The sequence below is a fragment of the Rattus norvegicus genome, chromosome 1, assembly GCF_021556685.1.
Source record: "Rattus norvegicus strain SHRSP/BbbUtx chromosome 1, alternate assembly SHRSP_T2T, whole genome shotgun sequence".
In the NCBI taxonomy this organism is placed as follows: domain Eukaryota; kingdom Metazoa; phylum Chordata; class Mammalia; order Rodentia; family Muridae; genus Rattus; species Rattus norvegicus.
Genome location: NC_141534.1, coordinates 106,814,445 through 106,831,662, shown reverse-complemented (window position 1 = coordinate 106,831,662; position 17,218 = coordinate 106,814,445). Strand labels below are relative to the sequence as shown.

The following is a 17,218-nucleotide window of genomic DNA, read 5'->3' as shown; positions in this document are numbered from 1 at the left end:
CACCAGAAGAGGGCATCAGACTCATTTCAGATGGTTGTGAGCCATCATGTGGTTGCTGGGATTTGAACTCAGGACCTTGGGAAGAGCAGTCGGTGCTCTTAACCACTGAGCCATCTCTCCAGCCCTGGTTGGTTTTAGATTTATCTATTTATTTTATGTATGTGAGTACACTGTAGCTGTCTTCAGACGCACCAGAAGATGGTGTTCGATCCCATTACAGATGGTTGTGAGTCATCATGTGGTTGATGGGAATTGAACTCAGGACCTCTGCAAGAGCCATCTCTCCAGGCCCTTGTTTTTGTTTTTTAAGCAGGATCTCACTATGTAGTCCTGTGGGACCTGGAACATACACACACACACACACACACACACACACACACACACACACACACACAGACACACACTCTCTCTCTCTCTCTCCTTTTTTTTTTTTTAAAGATTGTTTTAGGGCTGGAGAGATGGCTCAGTGGTTAAGAGCACTGACGGCTCTTCCAGAGGTCCTGAGTTCAAATCCCAGTAACCACATGGTGGCTCACAACCATCTGTAATGGGATCTGATGCCCTCTTCTGGTGTGTCTGAAGACAGCTACAATGTGCTCACATATAATAAATAAATAAACCTTTCAAAAAAATTGTTTTAAGCCAGACAGTGGTGGCTGTGCACGCCTTTAATCCCAGCACTCCGGAAGCAGAGGCAGGCAGATCTCTGTGTTTGAGGCCAGCCTGGTCTACAGAGCAAGTTCTAGGACAGCCAGGTACACTGTCTCAAAAGAAAAAAAAATTAAAGTTTCAGGGGAGTTTTGTTTTTGTATTTTGTTTTGTTTTGTTTTTTTCAGTATGCATGTATGTGGGCATGCACAAAAGTCAGAAAACAACACACAGGGTCAGTTCTCTCCTTCACCATGTTGGTTCATGGGATCAACTCAGGTGTTTATACTCAGTAGTTATAACCTTTTTATAATCATTTTATCAGCTGAGCCATCTCACCCCGATCTGGAATTCTTGTGATCCACCTATATATATCTATCTCCACCCTGTGTTGTTCCTTAATCTTCTCTGCCTTTTTACCATGTGAGGTCACAAAAGAAGACAGAGTGTCTGTTCATTCAGGCTGAACATGAAGGCCACAGGCAAGAGACGTTGGAGAAGAGCCACCACCATGGCCTACCTAGCCTTTCACACTCACCTGGATCTGTGGGCTACGGCCAACTGGTTTACTCACTGCATATGGTCAACGCTCCCCCCCAATTCCACTCTGCTCACTAATGTTGCCCAGTTCCCTAGGCTGATGGAGGCTGTCTTAGTCCATTTCCTTTCTTGTATCTTACGGTTTGGTGATGGTGTTCTGTTTGTTGGAGTTTGGTTTGTTTGCTTGGTTTGGTTTGGTTTGATTTGGTTTGGTTTGGTTTGGTTTGGTTTCGAGAACCACAGTGTGTGTGTGTGTGTGTGTGTGTGTGTGTGTGTGTGTGTGTGTGTGTGTCCCTGGTGGACTAGAACTTCTATGGCTATGGCTATGGCACCAAAGACGGCCTTGCATTCCTGATTCTCCTGCCATTGGGATGACAGACTTGAGCCATCAGGCTCAACTTCCTCTGAGCCCATCTTCTGAGCTGTAACTGATTATCACAGACTGTCACTTGCCAAGAGTAAAGGTCACAGTACATGGCTGGTGAAGCTGGGAGCCCCATCTGGTTGGCATTTGTGAAGCTAATGGCATGACAGCTTCTAAGAGAACAAAGCCTGTCCCAGGGACCCTGATAACATGATATAGTGTGTGCGTGTCGCTGCTGCTGCTGTGATGACACACCGTGACAAGAAGCAACTCTGGGAGGAGAGGGTTTATTTAGCTTACACATTCCAAATCACTGAGGAGATCCAAGGTAGGAACTCAAACCTGGCAGGAACCTGGAAGCAGGGGCCATGGACAGGTGCTGCTGACTGGCTTGCTTCCTGTGGCTTGCTCAGCCTGCTTTCTTAAACCACCCATGACCACCAGCCCAGGGGTAGCACCATTCCCCATGGATGTAACCTATGTCATTAAGAAAATGCCCGGGGTTGGGGATTTAGCTCAGTGGTAAAGCGCTTGCCTAGCAAGCGCAAGGCCCTGGGTTCGTCGGTCCTCAGCTCCGAAAAAAAGAAAAAAAAAAAGGAGATTATTTAAAAAAAAAAAAAGAAAGAAAGAAAGAAAATGCCCTTACAGGCTTGCCTACAGCCCATCTTATGGAGGCCATTTGACAATAGAGGTTCCCTATAGTTTGTGACTGTAGCTTGTGTCAAATAGGCATAAAACCAGTCAGCACAGACAGGGCAGTTTTGGCAGGATCTCTCAGTTAAGGCCAGCCTGGTCTACAGGTCAAGTTACAGTTTAGCCGGATTACACAGAGAAGCCCTGTCCCAAGGAAGGGGAGTAGGACTGGAGGGGAAGCAGCATCGTATCTTTTTTCTTTTTCTTTCTTTCTTTTTTTTTTTCCTTTAGTGATCTTCTTTTATTTTTGAATGAGGGTGTCAGGTTCCCTGGAGTTACAGACAGTTGTGACCGGCCTTGTGAGTGCTGGGAATTGAGCCAGGGCCTTTTGGAAAAGCAGGCAATCAGTGCTCTTAACCACTGAGCCGTCTCTCCAGCCCCCATGACTTTATTTTAATGGTGTCAACGGGTATGGACACGTGAGGTCAGAAGAGAGTATTGAATTCCATGGAGCTGCACCCACTGTGAGTGCTGGGAAATGAATCAGGTCCTATGCAATGATACAGACTCCCCCCACCCCCCACCCCCCGGAGCTGAGGCCCAAACCCAGGGCCTTGCCATGCTCTACCACTGAGCTAAATCCCCAGGCCCTAGTACGGACTTTTAATCTCAATCATCTCTCCAGTCCCATTTCTTCTGGTTTTTGAGACAGAGGCTCGATGGGTGTGGTAATCCCAGAGGCAGGGCAGGTGAGCCTCCTTAAATTTGAGGGCAGCCTTGTTCATATATCTTGTTCCAGGCCAGGGCTACATAGTGTACTTCGTAAGACTCTCAAAAAAGAGAGGTAGTCTGACTAAGCCTGGCTGAATTGAAACTCACCATCCCAAGCTGTTCTAGAACTTACTGTGATTTTCCTGCCCCAGCCTTCAAGTGCTGAGATCCCAGGCCTGTTGTAGGACTCCATTAAAGCTCCACCTGGAGATGCCAGCAGTGTGAACGAACACAGGGGACTAAGTTTCCACATGTGAAAAAGTTAGGGCACAGTGAACACAGCACAGCCCCACTTCCCTCGCACCCACTCCTAAGCTTGTTGGGCTTCACCCAGCAGTAACCTAAACTTTCCACTCTCCAGTGACTGGCCAAAGCAAACCAAACAGGCACACCAGAGTTTGCAGAGCAGACCTGGGCTTCTGCAGGAGAGGCTTAGACGGAACTACCCAGGCAGGAGAGCCCTGCCTCGAACGCCACTGAGAGTGTCTGCTCAACAGTCGGCTATCAGCCTATCATGTGGGAAGTGCTGGGTTCAATCCCCAGAACTGCACAAAAAGAAGACACCTCGTATTTGTGTCATTTACTAACTCACTCCCAGTTTAGGGTAGGAAAACCTTCAGCTTACAGAGGACAAAGGGCCGGTTCTCACAGTGACAAAGCCAGCACCACTGTGACACCTGTAGACTGCATGTGACAGGTTCCCTGAGGTGCTATAAAAAGCAGCTCAGTGGGCTCACCGTGGCCTGCACAGAGCTGGGGTGCAGAGCACAGAGGAGCATAGATGGCAGGTCAGAGCTGGGGGTTGATTGTTTGGAAGACAAAGTCTAGTGTGATCCAGGCTGGCTTCAATCTCACAGCGAAGGATGATTTTGCCTGGATTACTGGCGTACTCTGCCTAGTCTTGTTTCTGCCATGCTGGAGGTGGAATCTAGGACTTTGTGCGTGCTAGCCAAGCACCATGGTATCTGCAGCCCCAGGATCTTGAGATGAGATCTCCATACATTATCTAAGCTGACCCTAAATCCAAGAATAAGCAACCCGCGACTCACAGAGAAGATTCGTCTGCCTTTGCCTCTCCTGTTGGAATTAAAAGTAGCACCACCACATCTTGCCTATTATATGACACAGGGTCTTCTTTGTAGCTAAGGCTAACCTTGAACTCCTGGTCCACCTGCTTCCAATGCACCATGTTATTCATTCTCGATCCTTTCTGAATTGCCTCTGTGTGAACTCAGGTGCAGTTCAGGTGTCAGCCCTGATAAACGATGGCGCTCCCCATACTTGAAAAATCCCAAGGATTTATCTCCTAGAAACCAAAACCCAAACCTAGACACATCCTGTGCTACACAGCAGCGGTGAGCTGGGAAGAGGTCGGGACCTGCCAGTACATTGATCAGATAGACTCTGGGGTAGCTGCTGTTTAGGGAAGACATAGTTCTGGGTGCAAGGACTTTGCAGGGTGGAAACAGCCACTAAAGAAGCCAAGACAGGGTTGGGGATTTAGCTCAGTGGTAGAGCGCTTGCCTAGGAAGCGCAAGGCCCTGGTTCGGTCCCCAGCTCCGAAAAAAAAAAAAAAAAAAAAAAAAGAAGCCAAGACAATGGGGAAGATAAGGAAACCATGGTGTGTGTTAAATGGTGATAAGGACAAAGCAGGGTGAGTCTGGTGCTGCAAGGGGTGCAGTTTGGGAAAAGGTATCATGAATCCTCTGCCTATGTGTTTAATCAAGGACGGGGATGAGATGGAGGAGAACACAGGAGCTTGGAGGGAAGATATTCCATTCTGGGGAAACAGCTAGTGCAAAGGCCCTTGGGCAAGAGAATGCCATCTGACACACCACGGACAGATAGTGTTGGAAAGGAACATTAATAGCATGAGATTAGGGGTTGGGGATTTAGCTCAGTGGTAGAGCGCTTGCCTAGGAAGCGCAAGGCCCTGGGTTCGATCCCCAGCTCCGAAAAAAAAAAAAAAAAAAAAGAACCAAAAAAAAAAAAATAGCATGAGATTAGCAGAGAGGGGTCAGGGCAGCAGAGTGAAGTAGTGCAGCTCTGTGTGGCCACCTTTTTTGGAGGGGTGAGGTGAGACTATGGATTGGGTCCAGGGCATCAAGCAAGCTAGTTCTCTGCCATTGACTCACTGGTGGATTCTAGGCGGCTGCTCTCCAACTGCGCGGTGCACCTGTCTGTCTTTTTACTTTTTGAGACAGGGTCTCAAAATTTATTAATTTACTAATTGCTCAGGCCAGCCTTGAAACAAGACCAGCCTCATTCCTCCTGCCTCAGGGTCCTTGGTAACTGGGGTGACAGGTCTGTGTTACCAGTCCCTGCTGAAAGGCTGGATTTTTTTTTTTATCCCCAAATGAATCAGGAACCCAAAGGCTGAAGGTTCACAAGTTCTGTGCCCCAGGGAATAGTTGGGGGCTAGGCAGTAGGGAAAATCAGAAAGGAGGCCACCTCGACATTCCTTATGGTAGAGGCAAGGCCTGTATAACGGCAGCTGAGGGGACTGACTGTTCCCATTCTACATATACTTCGAAGCTGGAAAGCCTAGCTGTATCCCTTCGCTGTCAGTTCAGGGCCCAAGCTGAGGTCTGCGGCCGCGCCACTTGTTACCACTAGGTGGCGCGTCCCACCCGGGCACGAACTCACCCCTGGCACTGTCTACCCCAAAGCTTCCTTTCACTTTCGGTCTTTGGCTGTCATCCAGTTCGGTCTTTCCACACCCAGCTGGGGCAAGCCTGGTGCGTGGGGTGAATGGCTTTCCAGGTCCCCGAGGGGCGGTCCCAAGGTCCCCACTCCGGGGCAGAGGGAGCAGGGTGCGAGACGTGGGGAGGATTCTGGGGACGTCGGTCGGGGTTCTTAGAAGGGGAGATGACTTTTCACCGTCACTGAGGCTCATGCAGGAAGCCTGGGGGAGCAGGAGGCGGAAACGCACCCACATCAAGGGCGGCAGCGCGGGGCGGCGGGGTACAGGGACGAGTGGGGAAGGGGCTGCAGGGTATGAGTCCAAAGTCTGCCCTTCTGTCACTTCCAAGACCCTGCCACAGGCATGAGGGGTCTCCAGCCGAGATGACAGTGCTGGCGCCAGCCTGGAGCCCAAATGTGCGTATAACTGAGGGGTGATGGAACTGGGTGGAGAAGGGAAATGGGCAGGGGATGGAGGCATGGGGAGACAGACATGGGACAGGGTTGGAGAAAAAAGAGAATGGTGTAGGATGAGGTGGAAAAAGATGGACACAGGTTTGTCACACCAGCCAAGTGCAGGACAGGCCAAGACAGGGAGGGAAGATGACACCCAGTTAATGAAGGACGCAGGATACAGGGAGCCCCTGCATGGAAGTCAGTGGCTGACACGACCTCCCTGTAGTCCTCCTTGTTGCTGTTGCTGCTGCTGCTGAGCCCTTGCCTGCGGGGGACACCTGACTGTTACTTCAGCCACAGTCCCATCTCCTCCAACTTCCACATGAGGATTAGCGAGTTGGTGAGCCGGCTCCCATCCCTGCCAGGCTGCTGTACTGATCCTTACCCTGCATCTCTGCCACTGTCTCTTGCAGCGACTCTATCTCTGTGGAGCCTCTGTGCCTCTCTTTTTGGATCTGTCCCCCCCCCCACCTTCTCTGGATCTCTTAGTATCTTTCTCTGTCCCTGTCTGTCTCTCTCTTTTTCTGAGTCCCTGTTGTACTGTCTGTCACTGTTTCTCTCTAGGTCTCTCGATTTCTGGCTTCCACTCTGGGTCTATGTTCCTCTCTGTCCCTCTCTCTGGATGCTTCTCTCTGTGGGTCTCTGCCTCTCTGTGAATCTCTTTGCTACTCTCTTGGTCCCTCTCCTTTTCCTCTCTCTTTTTTTCTTTCTCTCTCTCTCTGGTTCTCTTCTTCTTTATGTGAGTCCTGTCCCTTTTCTGTCCTTGTCCCCCTTTCTCAGGGTCTGTTTCCAGCTTCTCCAACTCTCTATAATTTGCTCTTGCTTTCAGTCAGGCCCCATCTTATTTTCTCCCATAGACTGACTACCTGCTTAAAGATTACCCAGTCACTGTGGCCATCAATCTTCAGGACGTGAGTCACAGTCGGGAGGGCCCTGGGATGGAGGTGGGAACCAGACACCAGATGCGCCACCCTTCAGGGACAAGGCTAGCGGGCCACCTCCTGCTTCCACAAACCTAGAAATCTAGACCTTCTCCCCACCCACCCCCACCCCACCCTGGCCCCGGACCCAGGCATCCTATCTTATTCTCCCATCAAGCTCTCAAGATTGGCTTCTCTGTTCCTTTGGCTGTAGTAGGTCCCTCCCTCTCAGGCATCTGGCCCCGCCCCTTGGTCCGGGGTCTTCAGACTTGTAGCCCTACCACTTCTCTCCCTTGGTGTCTGCCCGGGTCTCATCTCAGGAATTTGATCCTGACTCACCTGCATCATAAAAGTGTCAGGCCCACCCTCCTTACCCTTTCTGGCCTCTTTCAGGCCCCAGCCCCTCCCAACTTATCTTAGCATCTGGCCACGCCCATTCTCTTCTGCCACCTAGTCCGATCTTTAAACCATCTGGACCCGCCCTCCTTCCTTCTGCCTTCTGCCCCGGCCTGCCCCCTGTTAGTCATCTGGCCCCGCATCTTCTCCCTGAGATCTGGCCTGGGCTCTTGATCTTCAGGAGAAACACTGCAAGGCCTTGTGGAGCCTCTTCCTGGCCCATCGCTGGATAGAGCAACTGAAGACTGTGGCAGGGTCTAAAATGCAAAAGCTTCTGGAGGATGTCAATACGGAGATACATTTTGTCACCTCGTGTACCTTCCAGGTTAGCCTTAGAACTTGGTAATGAAGAAAGAGCGCCAAGTCCCTCCCCAGGCCTTGAAGAACAGCTCTGCTAGGTCTTTTTTTTTTTTTTAAAGATCTATTTATTATATATGAGTACACTGTAGCTGTCTTCAGACACACCAGAAGAGGGCATCAGATCCCATTACAGATGGTTGTGAGCCAACATGTGGTTGCTGGGATTTGAACTCAGGATCTCTGGAAGAGCAGTCAGTGCTCTAACCACTGAGCCATCTCTCCAGCCTCCTCTGCTAGGTCTTTTAGGGGGAGTTCGTTTTCTCCGAGCCTCGAGGTCACCTGTTACTGGGTCTTTGCCTTCAGTAGCTGAAGAAGGTTGTTACTAAGGTGTCCTCTCTCCCCTAACAACTGGAGAACCCTGGAGTCTTTGAGACCTGGGCCCATTGGCTCTGTGACTTCTGAAGGTCAGGGCCCTGGGTTGGTGGAGACACGGGTGTGACATGGTGATGACCTGTCCCTCCCTGCTCCCAGCCCCTACCAGAATGTCTTCGATTCGTCCAGACCAACATCTCCCACCTCCTGCAGGACACCTGCTCACAGCTGTTAGCTCTGAAGCCCTGTATCGGGAAAGCCTGCCAGAATTTCTCTCGGTGCCTGGAGGTGCAGTGCCAGCCGGGTAACAGTAGCCCCAGAGCCCAGCATCCCCCAGTGCCACCAGGCTCACAGCCTTGCTTACTGTGTCTCCCAGAGGCTTCTGCTTCCACTAGCCGGGACATGAGACAAGCGCTTTCTCCCTTATTTTTTCTCTTTTCTTTCTTCTTCTTTTAAGATTTATTTGTTTTTATGTGTGAGTGTTTTATCTACATACCTGTAAGTGCACTGAATGTGTGTCTGGTGCCTGAAGAGGCCAGAAGAGGGCGGCTGACTGATTCCCTGGAACTGGACTTAGAGCTACTTGTGAACCATCATGAGGGTGCTGGGACCCAGGTCCAATGCCAGAGCAGACAGTGTTCTTAACTGCTGAGCCACCACTTCAACCCTTTTTTCTTTTCTTTTGAGATAGGGTCTCATTGTGCAAGCTAGGCTGACCTTGAACTCAAAGCAATCCTCCTGCCTCAGTGTCCTGAGTTCTGGGATTACAGGTATGAAGCCAACGCATCTGGCTTCCTTTCCTTTTTCCATGTTTTTATCATCATACATTGATTATGTATAGCAATGTCTCGTGACATTTCATATGTCTACACTTTCATCACAGTCACCATTACCTTCTCTTGTCTGCCTCCCTGTTTCACTGATCCCCTTCCTCCTTCCCAATGGCCCCTCTCCTTCTTCCTTTTTTATATTTAAGCCACTTAGGTGGTTGCCTGTAGGAACTGTGCAGGAGTTATTTACAGGGCATCTTAGCAAGGCTACATTCCTGAAGAAAATGTCTCTTCCTGCCTAGCAAAAGCTAATTCCCACAGATGCTCAGGAAAGGACGGGCATTCCTTTTTATGGCCTCAGTTTACCTATCTTTGAGAAGGAAACAGAATTTGTAGTCTGTTGGTCTAGGGCAGCCCTGTCTACAGGGGATGGGGACTGAGTAAGCAGAGGATTCTGGATACTAGCAGACATGCTCATTACCTTTTTCCTTTCTCTTTTACTGTTATTGATGCTGTTCTGCAGAGACAGGGTCTGTCTATATAGTCCAGGCTGCCTCTAACTTGCTATGCCGACCAGGCTGAGATCCCCTTGCTTCTGCCTTCTGAGTTCAGGACTGAAGGTGTGGACCATGGTGTCCAGCCATGCTCATACCTTTTATCCCCAGTGTTGGTTTATTTTTGAGACAGTGTTACAGTGTATGTTTCTGTCAGTCCCAGAACTCACTATGTAGATCAGGCTAACCTCAAAGAGACCTGTCGCTTCTGCCTCCTGAGTGCTGGCTTATTAAAGGCACGGTGTGCCAGGCCTACCTCGTGCCCCAGGTTTTGGTTTTGTTGTTTGTAGGTCCCTCATGAACCATCACCCATAGCACTCCAGGACTTTCCATGTTTGCTCTGCTGAACCCACTCGGTTACCTGGTTCTTCTCTCCCCAGACTCCTCCACCCTGCTTCCCCCAGAGAGTCCTGGAGCCCTAGGAGCCACGGAGCTTCCAAAGCCTCAGCCCAGGCAGCTGTGGCTCCTGCTGCTACTGCCTCTCACAGTGGTGCTGCTGGCAGCCGCCTGGTGCCTTCGCTGGCAAAGGACAAGAAGGAGGGTGGAGCTCCGCCCTGGGGTGAGCCTAGTGTCCAGGGCAGTTGGATGGAGTGGGTGGTAAGGGATGAGGGTGGCAGGTGGCTGACCTTGTGGGGGCCTCAGGTGCCCCTCCCCTCCCATCCCTAGGATGTGAGACTTGTGCGTCGCTGACTCAGCCAGGGTCTTCTCTCGGTGAGTCTACCCTACTGCTTACACTGCAGCCTGGAATGGCCAGGCTTCGGGATGAGAGTCAGTCCAAGATTTGGGGGCTGTCTTACTATTTCTCACAGGAGGGGTCGAGATTCAGGAGAGTGGTGTGTGTGTCAGGGGCAAGGCAGTCTTTGCTAAGCTTCTAGTGTGGCAACACTCAGGGGGTTTCTGCAGCTCCCACAGTCACAAGGCTGTGGAGGGCTGGGAAAGATCATGGGTCTGCTGTGAGAATGAGCAAAGAGGCAGAAGGCTGGTCCCCTGCCAGTACCCGAATTTTAGAATGTAATATGTTTTACACTCATAATGCCTCTCATGTGGAGGTTACACCTGTAACCCCAGCCCTTGGGAGCCCGGAGCAGGAGAATTGCTGAACTGTCTGGCCACCCTGTGCTACAAAGTGAGTTCAAGGCCACTGTGAGATACACAATGAACTCTTGTCTCCTGTCTCAAATAAACAAACAAAAACATTCAGTTCAGTCACACTTATTGTTTTTTTCAGATGAGGTCTCACTATGTTGCCCAAACTGACTTAAAACACTTTTTGAACACCTCAATGAACCTTCCTGCCCCTACCTTCCAAATAGCTTGGGCTTACGGGCATGCTATATACAACAAGGCTTTTCTCTTCTTTTTTTTTTTCTTGGTGCTAGGGTTGGGAACCAAAACAAGGAACAAGCTAGGCAAATGCTGTGCTGAGCTACATCCCCAGCCCAGAGGACACACTGTCTGGGCCTGGCGATGGACATGTGTAATTCCAGAGCTTCTGGATTGGAGATGCTGAAACTGGAGGATACTGACTTTAAGAAAAACAGAAAGGAAGAAGGGGATGCATTGTCGCCCTGTGTGGTCGCTTCTGTCACCTCCGCCCCTTAAAATAAAAACAACTGCCGGGTATGGTGCTGCGTGCCTGGAATCTCAGTATTCAGGAGGCTGAGGCAGAGAGATCAAAACTTCAAGGCCAGCCTGGGCTACTGAGTGAGCTCAAGGCCAACCTGGGTTACTGAGTGAGTTCAAGGACAGCCTGGGAAACTTCATAAAATCTGTCTCAAAATAACAATGGAAAACAGAAATGCTGGCACTGGAGCTTAGTGGCAGGGTCCCTGCACATGTGAGACTCTGGCTCCCATCTGCGGCTGCCACACAGTCGCTATAGAAACACGTCATCTGTACTTAAGATTCACACTGCCAAAATGAATTTCCTGTCAGCTTAATTAAAACAATTAGATTGTTTAAATTTTCCAAATTTAAGTTTTTAAATTTTGCGGTTTCCCATTTCTGAAACACACAGCCATAGCGGTACATGTGTGTAAACCCATCTCTACTTATTTATTTTTGAGATAGGGTCTATGTAGTTCGGATGGCCTGGAATGTAGGGGCAATACTCCGGTCTCAGCCTCTGGGGTGCTGGAGTCACAGGTGTGTATTACCATACCTGACAGTAATTCCTCTTTTTAAAAGAAATTATGCCAGACTTCCCCCACCAAATAAACTGAAAAAAGGATTACACCCGGGGAGCGGGCACAGTGTATTATGGCACCTGTATATAAGTCAGAGGACATGTGGGAAGCTGGTTCTTTCACCATGTTGGCCCTCCAGTGTTGGATGGAACTCCAGTGGTCAAACTCGGCAGCAGAGGCCTTTTACCCATTAACCCAGCTTGAAGGCCATGACTCCTTTGGTTTTGAAATGAGGGTCTCATGTAGTCCTATCTGACCTGGAACTCACTCTGTAGACCAGGCTGGCTTGGAACTCAGAGATCCACCTGCTTCTGCCTCCTCCAAGATAGGTGAGCCACCAGGCTTGGCTGTAAAACTTCCTTTAAAAAAAAAAAAAAAAAAAAAAGTAGAGCGCTTACCTAGGAAGCGCAAGGCCCTGGGTTCGGTCCCCAGCTCCGAAAAAAAAGAAAAAAAGAACCAAAAAAAAAAAAAAAAAAAAAAAGACTTGCAGCAGATTTTTGTGGTGCAAATCTGTACTCCCTTATACATTCTGGAGAAGAGGCAGAAAGATCAGGAATTCTGGGTTATCTACTGTTGCAAAGAAGTCTGAGGCTAACCTAAGCAGTGTTGAGGGGGTAAGGGAGTGGGAGGGTGTAGTTCAATCTTAGAGGATTTGCTTGTCTTTCACAGAAAGGGGATGGGGGCATAGGTCAGTGTTAGAATGCAGTCTGTGAACTCCACTTCAGACAGACCATTGATGATCCCATTTTACAGAGGATACTGAGGCCAAGCCGGAGTCATCTGACAGACGTTTTGCACAGCCTGGACACAGGGACAGTTGGGTGGAGGCTGGCCTCCTCTTGGACCTGCCTCAGCCAGCTCTCCCCAGGATGGAGACAACATCAGAACTCAACAAAAGTCCCACTCGCCCCATTCTGTACAAAGCCCTTGCCCCCATGAACTTGTATATAAAATTTTTTTTTTTGTACCAGCTCTTCCAGGCCTATCTGTGGATGGGACAGGGAATGGGTGGACCTTTTAGGTTTCAGAATCTTGGTTTTTTGGTGCTTGGTGATGCAATACGGGCTCTCCAGAAGTTAAGGCAGGATCTTAAGTTTAAGGTCAGCCTGGATTGCAGAAATCTTGTATCAAAAACCCGAACGGACAACAAAAGGTTCTATTTGTTTTCTGAGGCCTTCAGCAGCCCAGGGTCAGCACGGGGGAATGCTCCATAGGACTATGATGTGAAGCAGAAGCAGTCCAATTCCCCAAAATCATGGCACCAAAGTGTAACAAGTAAGCAAAACAGTGTTGGAACCTCCTGGAGGAACCGACTCAGGCTGGGATGTTTAGGGAGATTTTTCAGGACAAAATGAGTCTTTCATACTGAACAATCTACTGCCTTTTTGTTGTTTCCTTTGGTGGTGGGCGGTTATAGGTGCACAGCAGGGAGGGCAGCTCAGACAACATTCACAGCTGGGTACAGCAGCAAGTGAGTGCATCTGCGTCTCAGGAACCTGAAAGGCCTTCTCTCCTTCATACTCTTCCATCTAGGAAGACTACCCCGACTTGTCTGACAGAAGGAAACTCCTAGGCTCAGGAAAGGCCAGCAATTTTCAGCACACCAAGAGGTTGAGGGGAGGGACCGTTACACACGCAGCTCTGAAGGGCGGGCCAAGACATATTCTCGCCCCCTTATGGCCACCACATGTTCTGCAACCGTCATTCGTTGATGGGAGTAATGGCGCTCCACATCACGGACACCTGAACCGAGACGTGCAATCCCTCCAAAATATGGCGGCAGCGGCTGGATGGCCTTGTACGGCTAAAGACGCCTCGAGAACCACGTGACCTCTCGCCCCGCACAGTCATGGCCGCCAAGATCCAACTCATGCGATAGTCTGATTGGACAATATGAAAGTGGCCCGCCTCCGGTGTGCGCGCACTCACCGCTTCGATCAATGAGAAAACAGAAACCCTTCAGTTCGAGCCATCTGCGTCACTTCCTCCGCCCCTGCAGCAAGGGATAAGAAACCCTGCGCCAAGACCTCTTCCTTTCCTAGGCGGCTGCCGAAGATGGCGGAGGGGCAGGTTCGGACTCTGCGCGCCGGGCGGTGTGGGGTTGGGGTGGGTTCCAGGAGGGAGCCGAATGGGAGCCCACTGCTCCACTCTGCTTGTGCGATGGGACTTAAGCAAACGTTTTGACGCGAGGGGGTTGTGTAACGTGGGCATAACCAGCCGCGGCAGTCTTTAGGTATGGGACGATGAAAGCCTAGCGTTTTTCCTGGGGAAGACGGGAGTGGGACTCGGGTTCCCAACACCGGAAAGAACTTTTATAGGTTTCATCTCCGGCATTGGGGTGTGGGGACCTTGGAATTGCTCATGCCTGGTATTGTACTTTTGTTAGTGGGAGGCTCCTGTTTTGCATGACTTAGGGTTTTTGTAACATCTAATATTTGGGCTTGTAGCCCTTTTGAGGGTGTTAAATGTTCAGAATTAAGGGGTGAAATGATGAAGCAGACTTGTAAAACAGACTGAGGGAGAAACCTCATGACTTTGAGGGTTGACAGGAGTTGAACTGCACCTTTCCTGCTGTTTTTAGATGTCTTGAGGGTACGTTGTTGCTAAGGAAGTAGATGACGCTGTTTGGGACAGTTTTTCACTTTAAAAATGTAAACGGTAGTGTGCAATGGTTTTCTCTTGTAGTTTGGGTTGTACTGTTCTGCACTGCTCAGAATTGCAGACAGGACAGCCATTGTAGTCTAGCTAACTACAGGTTCGTTTTGTGCTGCTTAGAGCAACAGGTCTGCTCTTAGTGAGAAAGCTGGGGATTTGGTGGGACTAAACAATGGGCTAAAGTCTGAAACCAAGTCTAGACCCTTTGTAGGTCATAGTGTGCCCATGGATCCCAGCTATCCTGAAATTTGAGGCCTGGTAGGGTAACATGAAGTTCCATTTTAAAAAGTCATGTTGTGTGCACATAATAATGTACCTTTGGGACACGTGGTTCATCTGGGTTATAGGCATCCTTGTGGGGAGAGGCACTGTGAAGGGGTTGGTAACTTGGAGTAGGGAAAGCCTACTAAGCCTTCCTCTTTCCACAGGTTCTAGTATTGGATGGCCGGGGCCATCTTCTGGGCCGCCTGGCGGCCATTGTGGCCAAGCAGGTACTGCTGGGTAAGTTTCATTCAACATCCACATTTGCCTGAGAGTCTGTGATGAGCAATAATCACCATCTTTCGTTTGAGTCTCACGACTGTGAGATCAACCCATGCACCGCTCTGAGACTTACTGCCCCTGCTTACTTGGGGTTCATGGCTTAGAAATGATTTTGGAACAGATCTGCATTCCACGAGTGCTCTGTGGCTTTGTTGGGTGTTCAGTGACTTTCCTGACTGTCTCCAACCCCATGCTTTCTAGGCCGAAAGGTGGTGGTTGTACGCTGTGAGGGCATCAACATTTCTGGAAATTTCTACAGAAACAAGTGTGAGTTAGGGCTGGGGTGGTGGGCTTGGGTGGGGCTAAGCAGGTCCTTAGTTGCTTTTTGGACCCAAAAGGCCTCATATACTTTTCCTTCTGACAGTAAAGTATCTGGCCTTTCTCCGAAAGCGGATGAACACCAACCCGTCTCGAGGCCCCTACCACTTCCGAGCCCCAAGCCGCATTTTTTGGCGCACTGTGCGAGGTAAGCTGGTCCCATGGGTGACATGGAGAGCAGGGGAGCATCTGGCAGCTTGTGATGAGGATGTCTCCCACTCATGTTCGAGTTGCCTGACTATGAGACGACTCTACATGCACTACCATCTGAGGCTGGCCTAATGCCCTGCTCCTGAGGTCAGGTGGGTTTCTCAGCACCTCTGATGAGGCCTGCTGCTGTTACACCCACAGGCATGCTGCCGCACAAGACCAAAAGAGGCCAGGCTGCCCTGGAACGCCTCAAGGTGTTGGATGGGATCCCTCCACCCTATGACAAGGTGAGCCTTGCAGGCCTAGCCTCACAGCCTCTCTGCATCTAGCGTCTGTGATGTTCTGTTACCTACATTGTTTGAGCCTCATGAAAACTGCACTGGCTGAGACGCCTGACCCATCAGCCTTCTTACCAAGTGCACCCAACACGTCTCTGAGCCCTTATTTTTTTCTAACAGAAAAAGCGGATGGTGGTCCCTGCTGCCCTCAAGGTTGTGCGGCTGAAGCCTACCAGAAAGGTAAGCTCTAGGCTACAGAATAAACTTGTGGGACCTCAAGACTGGCAGATGATGGTATATTCTCACGATGGTCTTCGGATGCCACAGTGCCGATAATGCCAAAGGCTGAGCTGATGCCAGGAGAGCGTCCATGTTGGGATGAGTCCTTGAAGTAGGGTCCTTAGGCCCTCCAGCTCACTCTGCTGCTGGGGCACATTCCATGTCCTTACAGCCTTGTGCCCCTGCAGTTTGCTTACCTGGGGCGTCTGGCTCATGAGGTCGGGTGGAAGTACCAGGCAGTGACAGCTACTCTGGAGGAGAAACGGAAGGAAAAGGCAAAGATCCATTACCGGAAGAAGAAGCAGCTCTTGGTGAGGATAGAACCTGCACTCCAGGGTTAGGGTGGCCCTGGGACAAAAGCAACAAATCTCTGACACTTGTCTTTTCAAACCACAGAGGCTAAGGAAACAGGCAGAAAAGAATGTGGAGAAGAAAATCTGCAAGTTCACAGAGGTCCTCAAGACCAATGGACTCTTGGTGTGAACCCAATAAAGACTGTTTGTGCCTCATGCCTGCCTGGCCTGCCCTTCCTCCACCGCCGACCAGGGATGTGGGGACCAAAGGGTCCTTAGTCACTGCTCCTGTAGGTAGAGGGTGCATTTAGACAGCTGAGTGAGAGCTCATCACCTGCTTGAGTTTTACATTATTAAAGTGATAACCATGGAATGACCTGATCTTCAGTGTTCAAAATGAGTAGCAGGGCTGCCCCACCCACCTGCCCCAATACCATATTCTGAAGCTATGAGAAGTGAGGGCTACCCACCTGGGCTAGGACTTAGAAGTTCACACTGAAGATGATGGCCACATTCAGGTGCTGCCTTTGCTCCTGCCCAACAGACCACAAGGCAATATTTTTCTGGAGGGTTCTATGTGCTAATAAATTATTTGACTTAAACTGGTGTTTCGCGGTCTGTCTCCTATACAGAAGCAGGGAGGGCAGAGGGGAACTGTAAGACAAGCACTTGTTAGATGGTGCACTGCCACATGGTTTGCCCCTTTTGATCATTGTGGTTGTGATTGGATGTGCCCTGTTGCTCAAGAGGTGCATGTAGAGATCTTGGGCCCTGTTCTAGATGGTTTAAGTCCGCTCCAAAATACTGTCAGGACATAGCAAATGAATAGTGTCTAGGATTAAAGGGGTATAAAGATAGTTGACAGTATGAATCTGGAAGAGGTCAATTTAAGGGCAAATTTAATCAGAAGGCTTGAGGCCAACTTTAGGCCATTAGGCCAGATAAAGGTTAACCAGCCTGGACTAGTGTTTTGGGATTTATCTGTGTGTTGGATGGGATGGAACGGGGATACCAGTAGACTTACTCAGTTTTCTTAAACATTCTGTTACAAACATCAAATCCTTCACATGTTGCCCTATTCTGTGAGACAGGTTTTATGACACCTAGCTG

At 49.8% G+C, this 17,218-nt stretch overlaps 2 protein-coding genes and 4 non-coding genes across 58 annotated transcripts; all 6 read left to right on the top strand.

Moving 5' to 3' along the window:
- Nucleotides 1-5,621: 5,621 nt before the first annotated feature.
- Nucleotides 5,622-12,559, top strand: Flt3lg (Fms related receptor tyrosine kinase 3 ligand). 51 transcript variants are annotated; one of them, XR_015627025.1, is made up of 11 exons: nucleotides 5,635-5,694; nucleotides 5,989-6,055; nucleotides 6,321-6,434; nucleotides 6,952-7,005; nucleotides 7,592-7,735; nucleotides 8,242-8,386; nucleotides 8,774-8,852; nucleotides 9,787-9,965; nucleotides 10,049-10,117; nucleotides 10,894-11,026; nucleotides 12,346-12,559. XR_015627025.1 is itself a non-coding variant. In NM_001305939.1 (9 exon segments), coding segments are annotated over 7 exon segments (693 nt in total). In that variant the 5' UTR covers nucleotides 5,622-5,694; nucleotides 5,989-6,022; the 3' UTR covers nucleotides 10,073-10,117; nucleotides 10,786-11,029.
- A 1,066-nt stretch (nucleotides 12,560-13,625) lies between these two features.
- Rpl13a (ribosomal protein L13A) lies at nucleotides 13,626-16,324 on the top strand. 3 transcript variants are annotated; one of them, XR_015628681.1, is made up of 8 exons: nucleotides 13,626-13,662; nucleotides 14,676-14,748; nucleotides 14,992-15,057; nucleotides 15,155-15,256; nucleotides 15,460-15,545; nucleotides 15,717-15,776; nucleotides 15,988-16,126; nucleotides 16,212-16,324. XR_015628681.1 is itself a non-coding variant. In XM_087566464.1 (8 exons), the coding sequence occupies exons 4-8, from the start codon at nucleotides 15,184-15,186 to the stop codon at nucleotides 16,296-16,298; spliced, it is 429 nt and encodes a 142-aa protein (XP_087422590.1). In that variant the 5' UTR covers nucleotides 13,626-13,825; nucleotides 14,676-14,748; nucleotides 14,992-15,057; nucleotides 15,155-15,183; the 3' UTR covers nucleotides 16,299-16,324. The 3 variants fall into 3 exon arrangements, 2 of the variants coding, with proteins under 2 accessions (XP_087422590.1, NP_775462.2); XM_087566464.1 differs by having other exon boundaries at nucleotides 13,626-13,825; nucleotides 16,004-16,126; NM_173340.2 differs by having other exon boundaries at nucleotides 13,634-13,662; nucleotides 16,004-16,126.
- Snord32b (small nucleolar RNA, C/D box 32B) lies at nucleotides 14,780-14,862 on the top strand. The gene has a single exon (XR_015656050.1). It is a non-coding gene; the product is annotated as a small nucleolar RNA Z195/SNORD33/SNORD32 family (small nucleolar RNA).
- Snord33 (small nucleolar RNA, C/D box 33) lies at nucleotides 15,301-15,385 on the top strand. Its single transcript, XR_015656049.1, has one exon. It is a non-coding gene; the product is annotated as a small nucleolar RNA Z195/SNORD33/SNORD32 family (small nucleolar RNA).
- Nucleotides 15,586-15,652, top strand: LOC120100340 (small nucleolar RNA SNORD34). Its single transcript, XR_015655733.1, has one exon. It is a non-coding gene; the product is annotated as a small nucleolar RNA SNORD34 (small nucleolar RNA).
- On the top strand, nucleotides 15,820-15,899 carry Snord35a (small nucleolar RNA, C/D box 35A). Its single transcript, XR_015655752.1, has one exon. It is a non-coding gene; the product is annotated as a small nucleolar RNA SNORD35 (small nucleolar RNA).
- Nucleotides 16,325-17,218: the final 894 nt, after the last annotated feature.

Excerpts from the sequence above, each read along its gene's own strand:
- Flt3lg (XM_087562113.1), top strand. The coding sequence starts at position 5,708 with ATGGCTTTCCAGGTCCCCGAGGGGCGGTCCCAAGGTCCCCACTCCGGG. Across the intron at positions 6,435-6,951 it reads ACATGAGGATTAGCGAGTTG|ACTGACTACCTGCTTAAAGA; the intron begins GTGAGCCGGCTC and ends TTTCTCCCATAG. Across the intron at positions 7,006-7,591 it reads TGGCCATCAATCTTCAGGAC|GAGAAACACTGCAAGGCCTT; the intron begins GTGAGTCACAGT and ends CTTGATCTTCAG.
- Rpl13a (NM_173340.2), top strand. Across the intron at positions 15,546-15,716 it reads TCCCTCCACCCTATGACAAG|AAAAAGCGGATGGTGGTCCC; the intron begins GTGAGCCTTGCA and ends TTTTTCTAACAG. Across the intron at positions 16,127-16,211 it reads GGAAGAAGAAGCAGCTCTTG|AGGCTAAGGAAACAGGCAGA; the intron begins GTGAGGATAGAA and ends TTCAAACCACAG.